Source organism: Pollicipes pollicipes, unplaced genomic scaffold (assembly GCF_011947565.3).
Source record: "Pollicipes pollicipes isolate AB1234 unplaced genomic scaffold, Ppol_2.1 Scaffold_7231;HRSCAF=8579_pilon_pilon_pilon, whole genome shotgun sequence".
Lineage (NCBI taxonomy): Eukaryota > Metazoa > Arthropoda > Thecostraca > Pollicipedomorpha > Pollicipedidae > Pollicipes > Pollicipes pollicipes.
The window spans coordinates 41,892,545-41,909,882 of record NW_023597034.1 but is presented as its reverse complement, the minus strand read 5'-3'; the positions used below and the strand labels follow the sequence as shown (position 1 = coordinate 41,909,882).

The 17,338-nt window shown below is 57.9% G+C and overlaps 1 protein-coding gene across 1 annotated transcript in view; it reads right to left on the bottom strand.

Annotated features, from left to right (window-relative positions):
- The window catches only part of Cals (calsyntenin 1), a gene marked incomplete at its 5' end in the record, with an annotated part of 55,676 nt that extends 41,265 nt beyond the window's left edge, over positions 1-14,411 (bottom strand). Inside the window, 3 exons of the mRNA XM_037233878.1 lie at positions 44-252; positions 12,762-12,895; positions 14,235-14,411. Of these exons, the coding sequence (XP_037089773.1) occupies positions 44-252; positions 12,762-12,895; positions 14,235-14,411 (520 nt within the window). The remainder of the gene's footprint in view (positions 1-43; positions 253-12,761; positions 12,896-14,234) is intronic.
- Between the last annotated feature and the right edge of the window lie 2,927 nt (positions 14,412-17,338).

Here is a 17,338-nt window from a genome sequence, read left to right as displayed (position 1 = left end):
GATGATGACGAGCGGCCGGAGCCCGCCTCAACGTCACACTGACCCTGGCTGTTGATGATGAAAGGCTGGTCGCTGCTCAGGATCTCGTACTGGCAGATGTCGCCGTACTTGGGCGAGCAGTCCTTGTCCTCGGCCGACACCTGGACGATCTCGTCGTACAGGCGGCCCTCGTCCACGTCCAGGATGTACGAACGCTCGGTGAAGCGGGGCGCGAACTCGTTCACGTCCTCCACCTCGATGTGTACCGTCACGCTGCAACAGCAGGGTGGGACGTTAGCGCCGCCAGTATCACCGCGTGCGGCCCGTGAGGCCATGGTGCTCTATATTCTCACCATGGCTGCGGCTTGGAGCCTGGCAAAATGCGCACCACGCAACAATGCACTGCGGATTCCGGCCTAGCATCGTGACGCGACATGCACATGGCATGCTGCGGCCGAAGGACTTTGACAGCACATGAGGGTGACGAACAGCGGGCAACGGCACGGATGGGAAAGGTCTATGCATGGAGCCGTGATGAATGCTTGTGCAGACAAGACCCCAACGCGATCTCATCTCCGTGATGACAATGGGCTTCACTCAGCTGCGCCAGTTGGCAATCTACCCGGACCGTACAGAGAGCGGCGGCGACCTCACCATCAGGTTATTAACCAAATTTGGTGAGCCACGTAGCTCGGCACGAAAGTCGGCCCCAGCCCTGCGCTCGGCGGCTGCCCCGATGGCCCCAGCGGGACCGTAAAGCTATCCACTCCTCGACTGCAATGGCCGCTGTGAGATATTTGACAGCCGGAGGGCACACGCCAATGACAGCGTTGGGTACGGCACGTATGTACTCTGGCACGTCATGGTGTGCGCGCCGACACGTCACGGCATGTACGCCGACTCGCCACGGCATGTACGCCGACTCGCCACGGCATGTACGCCGACACGTCACAGCATGTACGCCGACTCGCCACGGCATGCACACGGACTCTCCATTGGATAAGCAATAGCCAAACTCTGCTCTCCGAGGCTGAGTGACTCTGGTGAAATAGCGACTTTCTGGACTGCGTCTTTATTTTAAATGTCAACTTAAATGCATAGACCAAGCCCACGATAAATAATAGGGCAGACTCAATTGCACATCAGCTGGGAATATACCTGATACCCCGCATCAGACAGGCGCAGCCACCATCTGGTGGAAACTGGACCTCACAACAGCCAGTCTTACACAGAACGTGACGTGTGTTGCTGGTGATGGCAATCAGGAATTCTAGTGGTTGTCAAAGGAAAACAAATGGCCTGAACGGTTGAACTCGGGTTGTCGAATAGTTGTTGAACAGTTGTCGAACTCAGTACGGTTGAACAGCTCTGGGAATGCCACATGTCTTTGCCGGTAGTGAGTTCGCGCGGAGGCGGGGAAAACACGAGCCATAATCACATATCACGGATAGCCGGTCTGTTCCTTCGCGCATTGAAACGGGGATTAAGCGACCCAAATGAACAAAGTTGCGATGCTCCTTTGCATTGCCCAAGTTGCCCAGTATCTAGTGCCGGAGTTTCAGCAAGTTTCAAATTGACGAGCGCCAGGCTGTCAAGAGATCCGGCTGAGATCCATCATATGGTGCTAACAAGCAGGCGGCGGGGGGCTGGCAGCCAACGCTCGCCAGCGCTGCACCCGGCGGGGGAAGAATGCATCGAATACGCTGCGCATCGCACACCCTGAGACCGGCAAGCCCTTCGTGGAGACTGGACGGGCATGTTGGACGCTGAGCAGAGCTCTGTCTTCTGCCCTCCAGCATAGACGAGGGTGCTTCCCAGTCATTCAGACATTTGTGTGCAACGAACGCGTCTTGCTCCGTGTTCGCCGGTCGTCTAGCTCCTGTGATCACAGCTCGGGCGTGACTGCCTGCACGCCTTGTAGCTGCCATGGTTACGTACCGACGATAATAAACTTATTCCCAAGGTCGGAGATATACCGCTGGGGTGCAACAGACGTCATAAGCACACGGGAGGACGGGCCGCGTGCATAAATCAGAAGCGCTTGGGCGACATAACGACGGGCTTGCACGCTGTCAAGCGTCCTTGCATAGAAGTTGCTGGTCACAGTCGCGGCAGGCAAAGGATGAGAGAATACGCAACACAGCCACCGTCTTTGTTATGACGTATTTAACCTCACAGATCAGCAAAATGGATAAGGACATTGCAATAGACGCCCGCTCGCCGCGCACCAGCCGACATCTGGCGGAACTACGGCGGTAGGTGCTGCCATCTGCATTCCAGCAGTGGAAAGACCCCGAACGGTCTGGGTCGGACTTGGACCTGGTGTGATTAGATATAAGACATTTGCTTCGGAGGAAGGGGGGTTTGTTTGAGCTGCGGAGAATGTTTCGTGAATCAGTCAGTGTGCCCAAACGGCCCCGGAGAATGGTGCCATGGAGACCGAAGTATCTTCGCCAAAGCCAGAATGGAGGCCAAAATTGTCGAAAAATTCGACCTTGAAAAGGAAGACCGAAATTGCACAGTGAGCCCAAAACTGCGATACCAAATTGCCCGTAAGAGGCGCCTTTTACCATAATCTTGAATCTCGACGCACTGGAATAAATATCGTCAGCACAGACGTGCACCAGCATGCTCGATGCTATTCGACAAGCCGGATGCAGCCATGACATTTGACATGGGACTGGTCGTGCGCTGGTCCTGCAGTATCGCCAGGTTGTATAAGGATGCTGTCATGCGGATGGCGGGATGCTGGTCTGCTTCGTATTCGAGTATGTGGTTTCAGTCGCACTGACCGTTATCAGCACCTTCTGACGACAATGCACGCCTTCCATTTTTTCCGCACGAACTTGTCCATCAACTAATACGAAGCTCTCTATTATTCGATCTCCATCTTTCTGCTCGGCTGTGCTGGCTCACGATCGCTGAGCTTATTTGTTCGGCTTCCCAAAGCCGATCACCATCGAATTCTGACAGCTATGTTATCACTTCATTCATCGACGATGGAATCAGTCCGCGCCGACAAAATATTAGTCGACTAAACAACGGAGCTGATCAAAAATCGCCAATTCACCCGTTAATTGCATTTTACTGCATGGCGAGAGGTGGATGGAAAAGAGAGCACCACAAATTCACTCAGTCACGGAATGTAGTTCTGACTACCAGCTGGTGGTCTTTAGCCGGTGGTTCTGACCACCAGCGTAACCACTCACCGGCTGACCAAAGAGCTCTGGCCAATTAGCGTGCATACTGTAAAGCCGCAAACTGCAGCAAAGCATCCAGCCGATCCGCTGTTCAATAATCTGAGTGGTGCATCCTGCCATTACGTCATTCGATTTCTCGGACATGAGTGAACAACGATGGGCTGCGATAAGCTTTCCCTCGCGCGGTCGAAATGGTCCACACCAAATATCTGCTCCGGACAGCTCCTCCTCCTACTCCAGCTCCTCCTTCTCCAGCTCAGGACAGCCCCAGCCTGAATCAAGGTCCGTGCATTGCTGGAGAGCACTGCAATGCGTGCGGCTTTTCCGGACGAGGCACACTGTCGCCGTTTATCCTTCTCACGGACAGGTGGGGCACATTTGATGGGCGCTGTCCTCCATTGTATTTCCTTTCTGTCGGCGGCGGACGTTGTTTTCCTGGCTGCCGTGCAGCGCAAACAGCGACCAACTGAATCACGCAATCCTTCGTGTCCGGCCTGACGTGGCTGGACTACAAAACAAAGCCAGTCGGAAGCAGATGCCGCCAGGACAGCGCCATGTTACACTGGTCTGGCGGCTGGCGCACGACCCCGCTACCCAACCGGCGCACTGGTGGGCCGTCATCACCATGACGATGGTGATGATGATGGTGACCATGATGGCGAGGATGATGATAATCGTATTATCACTCAGGTATTATCACCAACGGTACCACCATAACCACTATCATCAGTATGATGTATTAAGTAGCAAATCACCATCGCCACTACTTGTGTATCCATATTTGTATTTAACTACGAATATGGTGGCAGTAACGCACTGTCTAAAAACTGTCCGCTTTAAGAAATCGTGACAGTCCGCGATCGGGTTATGCCGGGCCGCGCTTCCCGCTATAGAAATGTCCCTCGCCCGCAGCTCTGTCACAATGGATAACTTACCTCAGTGCATGAATCTTCGCGTGTATAGGCAAAGCATTTGAGAGCAGAAAGGCTCTCTGATGACGTCGCCCTGGTCAGGGATGTGCCGTGCGATTATAAGTCATGTTGATGCGTGAAAGGTCACAATGGAAAGTTGAGATGCAAGATTCTGATACTTTTTATCCGGAACGCGGCGTTCATCCCCAGTGAAGTGGAAAGATAGAAACGAAGAATCTGTATCTGTATCCACGTGTTTTGTGTTCTGGAAGTGAACCGTATGGCAGACAACAACACAAATGGCAAAAAAGAAGTCGAAACGACGAATACTTGAGGTCGGAAACATCTAACATTCATTTGGCATCGGATGCATCACTGAGTTTAAAACCGACCACATTGCATGTGGGCGAACCTCTAGCTACTGGGTGACCAATTTTCTGCAATCGTGGTAAGTCGTCAGAAATCGGCCACGTTCTGCAAGCTTGTTCCAGAGACGTACGGCGGTAGGGTTTAAGACTCATGATGGGATGTTGTACGGTTGCGGGAGGGAGTCAATGTACGCATTTCGGGGTGTACTGCCCGCATCATGCTATGTGTTGCGTGGCGTGGATCGCATGCAGTCCTACACGCTTGGTTCGCTGCGGAGTATGCAATGCAAACAAAGTTAATAAAACCTAGTATGTCTGTTGGTGCTCGATAGCACGTCCATGTGATAAATATAGATGCCTTGCTCCATGTCTTCGCGGGCCTGGTGCTTTGTACAGTAAAGTCACGTGTCATGTCACGTCACGTCACGCCACGTCACGTCACGTCACGTCACGTCACGTCACGTTACGTCACGTCACGTCACGTCACATATCACGTCGCAACAGCCGAAGACAGGGGGAACGTAAGTTTTAAATGCTATGGCAACAACTGTCCGTAGTAAATGGCTGGACGTCGGGTACAATACAAAATGGGCTTCCTTTTTAAAAACGGTACAAACCAAGTCAATAAAGATGCTATTGTACCGTTACCACAGAGATGGGTTGGCCACCGCATGCAAGCTGGAGTGCATGTCTTTGCCGCGTTAGATGTATTGGTATCGTCCGAAAACGTGCGTTTGGTTTTGAAATCACGGTAAGCTCCAGTTTGATTCAGACGAGTTATTAGATATAGGTAAATTTTAGAAGACTTGAGGAGTTCGATAAACTTAAAAGAGTTAGAGGAGTAATCCATTTTTTTTAAAATATCAAAGTCCATGACGTCGACAATTTTTGTCAGGAGAATGCAGGGCTCTAAAACCAACTGAGGATAAACCTAAAATAAACCTAAAATCAACTGAGGATTAACAAAAAAATTAACTCAGGATTAAGCTGGTTTAAAAAGCTAAGGACCTTGTGTCCGATTATGTTCATATGGTCCCCTGTTATCACATTAGGTAGGCGGCGCGTGGGCGGCATGTCTGCTTTGTGGACGCCTAGGCGTTGCCGCACTGACAACTGATCGCCGAATGGCGCAGCTTTGTCCAATTCATCGGGGATTAGTGTTCAGTTATGACGTTTTAGTAGGGTGTAGTGCGGTGCCGTGAGGGCTTCGTCATGCTTTTTAGCACTGTTTGGTATTCGTGAGTGGTTTGTTTGCTTTGCAGCAGCATGTTTTCTAACGTAGTTCGCCTCACAGTCGTTTGTCAGTGTTCGTGGTAACACTAAGTCGACGATACTACGTTGGATGACTCCAAACCGGCATCCATCAGGTCTGCCCTTCACGAAGGAGAATGTGTTGTCGGCGCGACGACAGCCACGGTGTGGAACATGGCGATTGGCGCCGACGCCCGCGATGGGACAGAGATTCTCGGCGACGACTTTTGCAATGATTGTCTGTAATCCTGATCGCTATGGAGACGAATCGTTCTACGCCGCTAGTAGGTCTGCGACCGCAAATAGTGCCATGGACCGACCATAAGTATCGTGTGGTTATTTGGATAGGGAGCGACCTGCTTTGTCATTTGCGTCATTCCTAATTAATCACGGGTATAATTTTGCATCGTAGATCCGCTCCCAGTGAATGGCAGAAGCCACAGGGCTATTCTTGGGCCGTATCACGCCTAGATTGAAATGTGCGGTGAGGGGCACAACATGCCCAGTTAAACACATACACCAAAGGCGAAGTGAACAAACATAATTCAAGTGGAGAAAAGGGGGAGCCGCCAGTACAAATATGCAAAACGGCACATTCAGTGAAACAAGACAGCTTCAGGTCACCATCAATGTGCAATAGCCTCCAGCCGTGGGGGTTCGTAACCTCTCAGCGTTCGCCAGCTTCGCAGCAGTTTAGCCAGCCCCGAGGACCAGCCTTTCGGCCCCTTTCCACATCATGCTGGGTCACGACGCACGTCGCCCTCAGTTCTCCTCGTGGCCCCCATCCGCCGCCACGGCTTCCGACGACAGCCTGCCCCGGTGACCGCGTGGAGCCCACTCTCCAGGTCGTGCCATCACGGGCCGCGCCTCGGCGTCATCCATCCCGGCCGCGTCGCCGCAAAAAGGCCGCTCGTGCAGCCGGGGACCGGCCCGGCAGCCGCCGTCTGCACCTTTCACCGCGACCTGGCCGTAAGCTGGCGGTCCCAATCCTGATCGATGGTGGGGGCTAGGCGCCGGCCCGGAGTCCGGCCCGGCGCCGGGGACTGCCGTCCGGGCGCGCTGGCAACCGGCGGTGGCGCTGCGCTCCGGCCGGCCCGGCGTCACGGCCGAGGGCGCGCCGGGAACGCCGCACCCGCGTGACGCCAGCCGCGGCGGCCGCCAATGCAGGCCGCGCAGTGACTCTGGATTATGCAAATGATCTTATATCGGGCGATGGACGGCATAGCCGCAGAAGAAAGGGCGCAATCGAGTGCGCCGTATACGGTCAGTCATCTGGACGGGCTGCGTCGTCACCGCACGAGCGCTGACCGAGCATGCTCATCCACCCGGGCTCGTTCTCTTTTTCCCTCCACTTCACTCCCATAGGTCTGGCCTGGGTTCGCGCACCTCCGTCCCTGCCGTGGTCCGGCCAAAGGGAGCGGCGACGGACGACCTACCACAGCCAGCTCCCGCGATCGAGCCCCGCGACCTGACCTGGTCCCGGTCCTTGTGTGGGCCCCGGCCGCCCACGGCTGTTCCGATTCCGCAGCTGTTATCTCCGGCCGAGAGTGACCCTGCCGCCGTCAGTGCCGGTGTGGGTCCGACAGAGGCGGGGACGACTGGACAGCGGACACGGACCGGGTCACCACTGCCGGCGCCGGTGCGGGTCCGACAGAGGCGGGGACGACTGGACAGCGGACACGGACCGGGTCACCACTGCCGGCGCCGGTGTGGGTCCGACAGAGACGGGGACGACTGGACAGCGGACACGGATCAGGTCACCACTGCCGGCGCCGGTGTGGGTCCGACAGAGGCGGGGACGACTGGACAGCGGACACGGGCCGGGTCACCACTGCCGGCGCCGGTGCGGGTCCGACAGAGGCGGGGACGACTGGACAGCGGACACGGGCCGGGTCACCACTGCCGGCGCCGGTGTGGGTCCGACAGGGGCGGGGACGACTGGACAGCGGACACCGACCGGGTCACCACTGCCGGCGCCGGTGCGGGTCCGACAGGGGCGGGGACGACTGGACAGCGGACACGGGCCGGGTCACCACTGCCGGTGCCGGTGCGGGTCCGACAGAGGCGGGGACGACTGGACAGCGGACATGGACCGGGTCACCACTGCCGGCGCCGGTGCGGGTCCGACAGAGGCGGGGACGACTGGACAGTGGACACGGGCGGGACTACCGCAGCCGGCGTTGGCATGTGATCAAAGGACGATGGTGCACTGGCACTGACATGCCGGTTAAGGGATAAACTCACATGCTATCGCAGAGTACACAAAGCTGATTCCATCCCAATGCTGGCATGCGTGCTGATGCCGTGTACATATGTGCACGATGATTTGGCAGAAAACCGGTTTGTTTCCGAGACCTCGAGACTTCAGCTTGCGCCCATGTCCGCAGACGGGCACACATCTTGTCGAGCGTGCGCCAAGTTTCAGATTTATGCAATAACTGGCTACGAAAGGCTCCGGTCTGGATCACGTAATTCCAACAACGTAATGTTATTGCCCTTTAAGATAGTAAATGAGTTAAAAATGATAGCCAACATTTGTCTTTATTCACTGCATCACTTTGAAATAAATGGCTGCATCAGTTTGATAACCCTAACTCACGGAAGGCTGTGGGCTTGATGCAAATTCAGTGATCATTTTAAAACGATTTTGTAAGCATGGCGATCTGTGGCCGTGGCAACAGCGAACTCACTGGATTCCAAGAACGACCCAAACTGGCAGCTCGGCGATTAACACGAAGAGGTTAAACCGGGAGTCATCATGCCAGTTACGCAACTCCGCACATGTCGGTTCTGTTATCATCAGAAAACCTGCCAGGCGCGCCACATCACTGGCAGACCAGAACCAGAACGTGTTACACTTGGGGCTTCATGTGGACGCAGGCTGACGTGGAAGGCCGTTCTGATTCGGTCCATTTTCCGGCCATTCGCCGACCATGTACGGAAAACGAGGTGCCATCCAGCCCGACCCGCCCGTCCGTGCAGACGAGACACGCCATCTCCACGGCAAACGCGTCATTTCTCGTTCGTGTCCTTGACGCGGAAGCCGTAACGACGGGCTCTTAGGCGGCTCCGCTGAACAAAACGCTGCAGCGATAGGCGCGTGCCTGGCGGTGCGTCAGGAGGCAGGGAGCCGCGGATAAAGGGCGGCAGGAAAAGGGAAGGTGATCGTCGAGGACGCAGGCGCACCGCAGTCACCGGTCGCAGCGGCGTGGAATACCAAAGACCGATGACTGCAGCACATCTTTCGGGTGACATGAAGGTAGTCTGAGCGCACATGTCGTGGCAGGAAGAAGGTCGCTTGGCCTCGCCGGCACTTAACGTAGGCTCAGTGCCGCAGTGGACCCTGAGCGGTGCGCCCGTCAATAACGGGCGCGTCAGTCAATAACGGCGGCGGCGGCGTCCGACAGTGTGTCGGACGCCCTGATTGGATGAGGGCTCGCCATTCAGCGCCGTCCGCCGTCTGAACAACAGCGACGTCCCAAACAATTAGCTGACGCGACTCTTCAAAGAAAACGCGCACTAGCGAATCTACGCATGCATTGTGATGAGAAAACAAAGTGGTCAAAATTGCCTCGGAGCTTAGTTTTGTTTTCACATTTCGCGTTCGCGAATATTGTAAACATCCGCTGCTTTCCATTTGTCTGCGGTGCAACCGTTTCATTCCACAGGCAACACGGCCAGAACTGTTTTATTTCAGGGAGTGTCAGGGTCTTCTCCTTGAACACTGAAGAACACCCGAGGTGCGCACGACATGCGGAAGTCAAAAGTATCAACAATTTCGTCCCTAAAGTGACTTAATGTGTTCACAGTAGTGCTACTGAGTTAGCATTAGTAATAACAAGCACCGTGCATTAAATCAATAATTCCCGCAATTTTGCCCGCTATTTGAATGTGATTAATCTCTTGTAGCAGATCAAATGAACACTGGACATGCTCCTGATGTCGCTACGACGTATAGGCGGCTCGCAGGCTTGAAAAGAGGCGCATTCTCCGCTCGGTGCAAAACCCACAAACCCCATTCAATAGCAGTGGTATTGGGGAAGGATGTCCTGTCTCACCATCTGCCGTGCAAAGACAGCGGTATCCGACACCGGTAACAGCGGCATTCGACATTCGGCGGTAGAAACCCGAGTTGGAACAGATTCTTAACAAGGATGTCAACATTTTCCGTTGCATGTTTAATGTTGTTGTTTATTGAGGCACTGGGGGCGCCAACTGCTGAGGTCATATGGAGAACGAACCTTTTCGAGTGCCTATTTTCGCAGTGCAATCGTATGCACACCCAGCAAAGAAACACGTGGTGTAAACCCAGCACCTAATGACCAACGCAGTTTCAATGGTACGATTTCACAGCCGCAGTGCTATGTTCTGCAGCCAAACGCTGATCAGGACTGCCGTGCCGGGATGGCGCTAATCAAGCTTTTTCTCACCACTGCTCGGCCGACACACAAAATACCTGCAGCGCGGACAAGACAGCCCATTGGCGGGGTGTTTCACTACTGAACGGCGTGACGGTGCATTTCATTACGGCGCAGCCAGCGCCGGGCGTAATTAATGACGTCGCTCCGCCTCTCCATTAGTCTAACTAAAGGCAGACCGAGCCAGGCCGACTTCGCAGACACCGGACGCACGGCGGCGGGGTGCCTTCCGCAGCCGCGGCCGCTCGGGGGCGCCCGGACTAGGCGACACCCCTGACCAAGGGCGAGGGGCGCGTCACCGCGGCGGGGCTGGACAGCCCGGCGACGGCGCGATGAGCGCCAGTGATTTATGTCCACCGCAAGAGAGCGGGTAGATCCGTTTACTGCGCGTCGGACGCGATGACAATGAATTCGGGATTTTGCGCTCGCGACAACCGTCACGAACACCCACTTGGAGGCCCGCGGCGCAGCCAATCGAGAGCAGAGACAGTGTAAACGGAGCACTCTGAGCGAGTGTTGGCTGAAGGGCTCAGTTTTCAGGCCTGCCCGATCGCAACCACTATCAGCTAAGCCATGCATCGCCGCGTGATCCACGCTCGCAGTCTAGCATAACTGGTGGGGATTAATGAACCGTTCGACCATAATCTCGTGCACCCGCTCGACCATTTCGTGAACATGTAGCTGCCGGGGTCTTTGAGATAAGCGCTTTTCTAGCCAGTTGTGGGTATGGATGCCAGCTAAAGTAGTTGGCGGTCGATGCAAGCGCTTTGAACATCGCGATCAGGCAAAAGCTCTGACCATTTTACCGCTTGTTCCGAGCTACCCGGATTTGGTTCGCACTTAAAAAAAACAGCCGGTATATTGATAGTCGAAATGCACCATTAATCGACCGGAATTTACATAAGTCATGGGTTCGCTTATTTACATCAGACAAAACACGACGAACCATCCATTCCATAAGCAGACCTTTGACCAAGACCGCAGCATGCTGACATAAGAACTGTATTCCCACCAGAGGGCCGAGGAAAGCTTGTTCACCGGTCCTGTACTCCAGACCGCGGACGCTCCCATGCGTATACACAGCGAGACCGGACATCGCACAATCGTTTTATCTAGCGTTGGCCTGGACCAACCTGCGAAGGGGGCATGGCCCGGCAAAGAGGGGGCCCCTCGCAGGGACTGAAGAGTCGCTCTGCGGTTCTGCTCCACCAGTTTACTGCTCCGATCAGTTCGCATTTACACCAGCGGTCTCTGTTCATGTCAGCTGCTCCGGTTGTGTATCGCTCCCCTGCAACTGCCCCACTCGTTACCGGCTGATCACGCTGAGCGCTGAGGAGCGTGGCCATACACTCCTTCTGTGTGTCCTTTTTAAATCGAGGGTCCTCCGGAACTTGGCGATATTAGCCTGACTGGGCTAGCTGGGTCGGTTTCCTCTCCACGCTCGTCGCTTGACTTCTGTCCCCTGGGTCGGCTCCTTCACCATTTTATCTCGGTTGTCTTGAATGCATTCTTAGCGGACTGGCTTGTTGCAAGGTTTGGCCAACGCTGCCGCTCATTCCGTCTGTGGTCCCACGCTCGGCCGAGCCTGACCTCAGGTCAGCGGGCCATCGTCGCCTCCCGACGGCCTTCTCCTCCGGTCGATTGGTCCCCGAGCTGAGACCTACAAGAGCGTCTGCACTTGTAAGTGGCAGACGCCACCCGGCTGTCTGGCCGAGCAACAACGAGCGTCATCGCTGAAAGCGGCGGTGACTCACCAGCGGATGTTTACCCCGCTTGACAGCGCTTCATCATGCGGCGTCCTTGACGTAAGCCGGTCACACGGACGCGCGAGCAGGGAGGCCGCGGAGCGCCGGGTCTCCGCGGAGATAAGCCAACACCACGCCTTTCGCATCTCACGTGACCATGTCAGCACCACAAACCAGTGCCCCACCCCCCCTTAACACAACAGCGCGAGCGAGCCGGCGACGCGTCCAGTTCCGGCTGCAGGCCGGCGATAGCCTCGGCGCGCCGCACGAGGTGACCCGACCGGACCCGGCCCGGCGCCGGCGACGCCAGGTGCAAACAGTGCCGGCCACCGCACAGATCGATGCCGACGGCATCCCGGTAATGGGATCTGCCGGGCCGGCGGTGGCGGCGGCACGCCACAGCCGCCGCCACCGCCGCTGCCGACGGGCCGGGCCCGGCAGACGGGACCGGCGGCGCCGGCGGCGGCGGTCCCGGGGGAGTCGTCGGGTCGCACAGCCCCAATCAGCGTCACCGCTCGGGAGCGATGGTCGCACATCGCGCCGCGGCTGCCGGTCGCCGTGCCCGACTGCGCCGGGTACACGTTCAGACAGGGCTCGCCGGTGCCGGCTCGCAGCGTCATCGAGTAAATCACGCCGCCTCGGGGCATTCCGACCGCGCCCGGCGGGCCAGGTGAGACGAATGTATCTTCCGTGGCGTGCGCGGCGGTAAATAAATAAACCTCATCTGAAGAAGTGGCCTCCGGCGGCCTCTGGAAGCCTGGCAGCCGCTCTCCGGGAGCGGCGCTAACCGACTGGCAGGCAATCCATGGGAATGGGGATGCACGGGGAGGGGGGGGGGGTACGGTCCTCCCAGCTGAGGGCGGCGGGGCCAGGCGGGCGGCGGACTCACTTGTCAGACATGGGCGACCCGACTCCGCAGCCGACGGCCGCAAGGTCGAACCGGTAGCTCTTGCGCTTCTCGCAGTTGAGGGGCCGCAGCGCCATGATCTCGGCCTCGCCCGTGGCCTCGTCCGTGGTAACCACCTGAGGCCCGCGACGGGGTCAAGGCCGGGTCACGGTGGCACGCGGGGTCGCGGCGGGTCATACAGAGGTCATGGCGGGAGGAAGGGTCATGATGGGGTCAGATGGATGTTGCAACGAGGTCACAGCGGGTGAAAAGAGGGGGGATGTCACGACCTCAGAGACGTGAGGTCACGCAGGATCACGGAGAATCCATGATGTGGTCACATGGAGGTCATAATACGGCTATGGCGGATTCATGGCAATGGCATGGCAAACCGGGCGGGGGTACTGATGCGTCGCGGATCTGTACATGACAAGACGAGCCACGCGGACGACACAGAGTCCTAGATGTGGTCGCCACAAGTGGCGGCGAGTTCACAGGGAGGTCACGGCTACGTCATGTCGGGTCGCGATGGCCACAGCTCTCACCAAGTCGTTATTCCGTGGACATGATGCCCTCCTGACAATCGACCGTCGGACCAATCAGATGATGCGGCCGTTAGAGAGAGCGAGAGAGAGAGAGAGAGAGAGAGAGAGAGAGAGAGAGAGAGAGGAGAGAGAGAGAGAGGAGAGAGAGAGAGAGAGAGAGAGAAGAGAGAGAGAGAGAGAGAGAAGGGGGGAGGAAGAGGGAGGAGGAGGGGAGGGGAGAGAGGAGAGGGAGAGGGGGGTGGGAGGGGAGGGGAAGAGAGGGAAGAGAGGGAGGGGGGGAGAGGGAGAGGGAGAGGGAGAGGAGAGGGAGAGGGAGAGGGAGGGGGAGAGCGGGAGCTGGAGAGGGAGTGGGAGCAATATGAATATATATATAACCTCTAGACACGTACATACAGTACCTCTGATTACAGAATGAATTGAGTCAGCCATGACAAGTAAAAGGGAATGATCTTCTTGGATGTGATAGCGAGAAGTGAAGAAATGCTGCCACTAATACACATAATGCAAACATTTGAAAAGGTAGAGTGGCGCGGCGATACCACGAATAAATGACGGGCAGAATTCGGATTCAGAGAGAGAAAAACAGGCACATCCGGTTACCTTATGTGATCTGTTAGGCATTTCTGGGCTAAGCGTGCATAATTACCACCCCAGTCGTCTCCTGTCCCTACATTTGTACATTGTCAACCTCATTTTGCTGGGGAGAGTCCACAGACCTTTACCCTCCCCCCCCCTTCCCTTTCGTCTCCGTCTCCGTCTTCCCCGTCTCCTTCCCTTGTTTCCAATCTCCTGTTCCGCCTACGTCACCTTCTCCTCCCTTTCCTGCCCCTCCCTCTCCATCCCCGGCACCGCCATCCCCTTCCCTTTTCCACCACTCCCGCCGCCCCCGCCCCTTTTCCACCACTCCCCCCGCTGCCGCCCGCCGCCTCACCTCGAACGGCGCGTCGCCGTGGTACTGGTTGACGATGCGGAAGCCGCAGACGTCGGCGCCGACGGCGCGGATCGGCGGCGTGACATCCACCCGCCTGCTGCTCTCGCTCACCAGGCCGTGGTAGCCGTCCGAGGGCGAGATCAGGTCCAGGCGCGGCCGGCCACCTGCGGCGGGAGGTCACGGGTTACTGTCGGTCACGGGTCACGGGTCACTGTCACCGGATCGGAAGGCGCCGTGGCCTCTGGGAGATGCGAGGGGCGGGCGGCCGCCGCTGAGGGGGACTGGTTGTCTGGGTTCGTTCGCATTCGAGATTGTGGTTACGGGCGCTTCAATCGCATATGGATTGATCGGTGTCAGTGTGATCAGACTGGAGCACGAACTCCAGCATCTGACTGGCTGTGGACTGACTGTCATGCTGGAGAGTATGTAGGCAAGGCGCTGGACGCATCACACCGACATCACAGCTCTAACACCGCCAACACCGCGGTGTAGTTCTGCATGTTCGAGCGCAAGCTTCAGGGTCGGGCCCGATCATAGACGGCGCACCGTTGGTGGCCGCGTGTGCGTCAGGCGGGAGTCAGCGAACGCTGGCGGATCGACAGGCATCGACTGGCCCGATCGGGAGGGGGTGAGGGAGGGGGGCAGGGGCACAGCTGGCTTTCAATGCCCGTGTGACGGGAGTCCAGCAAGGCATGCAAGCATGCCGAAAATGTGCGGACACACGATAAGCCGCGAAACGCAGCAGCAGAAATGGTCCCTACCATTTTCCAATTGTCCCCTGCCTTGTCGCGGGCGAGAGTTCAGCCCGCAACGACAAAGGTGATCGTGCGGGACACGATTCACGCTTGATAGGGACCGGCGCCGCTCCACGTAAAAAGCTAAGCGCCCGTGCCAATGCACGTCCCAATTTTCCACACAGGACGATCCAGCAAAAAGTTGATGATATCCGTCATGTGCAGCGGCAATCAGCATGTGATCAATAACACCAGCCGAACGCGATGGCAGCGGCGCCCATACAGCAATTGACGTGCATTCATACGCTGCCGCTGTGGCAAGCATCCGCTCAATCTCATTTCCGCCTGATTTGCTGGCATCACCTTCACGCGATCGTCGTCTCCCCCTCCCCCCCCCCCCCCCCCAAAGCCCGCTGCGCCCCACCCATTCATCTGGGTTTGTGGGTCGGGGGCCACCGCCAGAGAACGTACCAGAAGGCCACACCCGAGAACCGTGCCGGAGAACCGCACCAGGAAGCGGCGCCAGAGAACTGCGCTGAGGAATTCGTCAGAGCTGAGGAACCGAGTCAGAGAACCATGTCAGAGAACTGCACCGAAGAATCCCGCCAGAGAACGGCGCGAGAAAACAGTGTCGGGTCAGCCCATCACGCCGGGGGGCAAGGCCTGCAAGCAATGATTCACCAGCGACGGCCAGCGCGGCAGCTGGGGCAGCTGGGCGGCGCTGGTCGATGAAGGGGATCGAGCGGGTAACACCAGCCGATCCCGGGGGGCGGGGAGTCACACCGAACATCCGCTGCCGCTCTCTGAACTGCCGGCTCCCCGCAGCGTTTCCGTTCACCCAGACGCAGTGAACCCTCTAACCTCCTCCGAACGTGGCCGGGTATTCCATTGGAGTTTAAAGTGCCTCGGGCATGATGTCACCCAGCGTCGTTAGCCACCCCAGGTGGTGGCAGCGGGAGGGAGGGGGGAATCGAGCCCGGCACCCGCTGAACTATACTGCGCAGCTGCTGTCCAGCCGGCTCATCCGCCGACCTGGCCGCCGCGTCGCCCAGCGGGGCGGCTGCGGTGCAGCCTACCGGCACGGTCCGGCTGCCGCCGCCGCCGCCGCCGCCGCCGCCGCCGCCGCGCTAATAGCTCGCTGATACGATCAGCGCTTACAGGCCCAGTACGGCGCCGGCGCACGACTGTTGTTGGCAACGTGCAGCCGTCCGCCCTCGCGCGGCCCGTGCACTGGCGCTCGCAGTCGCCTCGCGCGACGAGCTGCACTGTGCCGCGGCGAACTGCGGCGCCACCCGCGGCCGCAGACGGGCACGATGCGGCGGAATGCGGTTGATTTTTCCCGCACCAGGCCTCGACCCTCCGCCCACGCTCAGTCTACGTTCCGGCTAGTGACCGGTACGTGTTTACCTTCCACGGCTTGCTTGCTTTCCGTTGCGCTTGCCGTGCCGACAGCTTGATCAACGTCAGACGTCTACATCCTGGTCCTGCCGCTCCCACCTGTCGTGCTATTCCAAACACGCACAGCTTCTCTATGCGACAGATGGGCTGTCACAGTAACGCATAGCTGCACGAGCGCTCCAAGGCTGACCAGCCAGAAGGCTGCATCCAGATCGCACTCATCGCGCATCAACATCTCGGCCGCGAGTCACGCGACTCTCGTGGCTCGCGAGCCGCACGACTCTCCCAGATCCTGGCGACATCGTCGTCCAGTTCCGCCCTCTCCCAGCAAACTGCGACCGGATATCAGCCCATTTCCGCCCACCTCGTCGACATTTGCCAGCCCGGCCCCGCCCGGCCACGCCCGGCGGCCGAGCCGTGTCGCCGCGCTCGGCCGCGGCCGCCATGAGCGGGCCACTTCTTAATCAGTCCGAGCCTTCTAAACAGCGAACGAGCCTCTGAGCCGAAACGGCGCCGTTAATTTGGCGAACGACGTGGCGCCGCGCCCTAATGGACGGCGGCGACCAGGCCGCGGTTCGGAGTGGCGGCAATCATAGCGCCGCCGGACGTCAGGAGCTGCGCCACCACCGCGGGATCGGGACCTGGCATCAGGAGCTATGCTTCACCGCGAGAGCGGGACCAGGCGTCAGGAGCTGCGCCACACCACGGGAACGGGACCGGGCGTCAGGGGCTTTGCCACACTGCTGGAGCGGGATCTGGCATCAGGAACTGCGGCTTACCGCGGGCGGCACACCGTCGGAATGATGCCACACGGCAGGTGAAGCTGTGCCACACATCAGGCGGTGCCGTGCCGTGCCGTGCCGTGCGTGCCACACCTTCGTCGACACTGACGCGACGTCCAGCGACGATATTGCCCGTCCGACGAGGCCGCCCGTCCTGCCCGCAGATATAGGCACATCTGCCAAGAGTCCC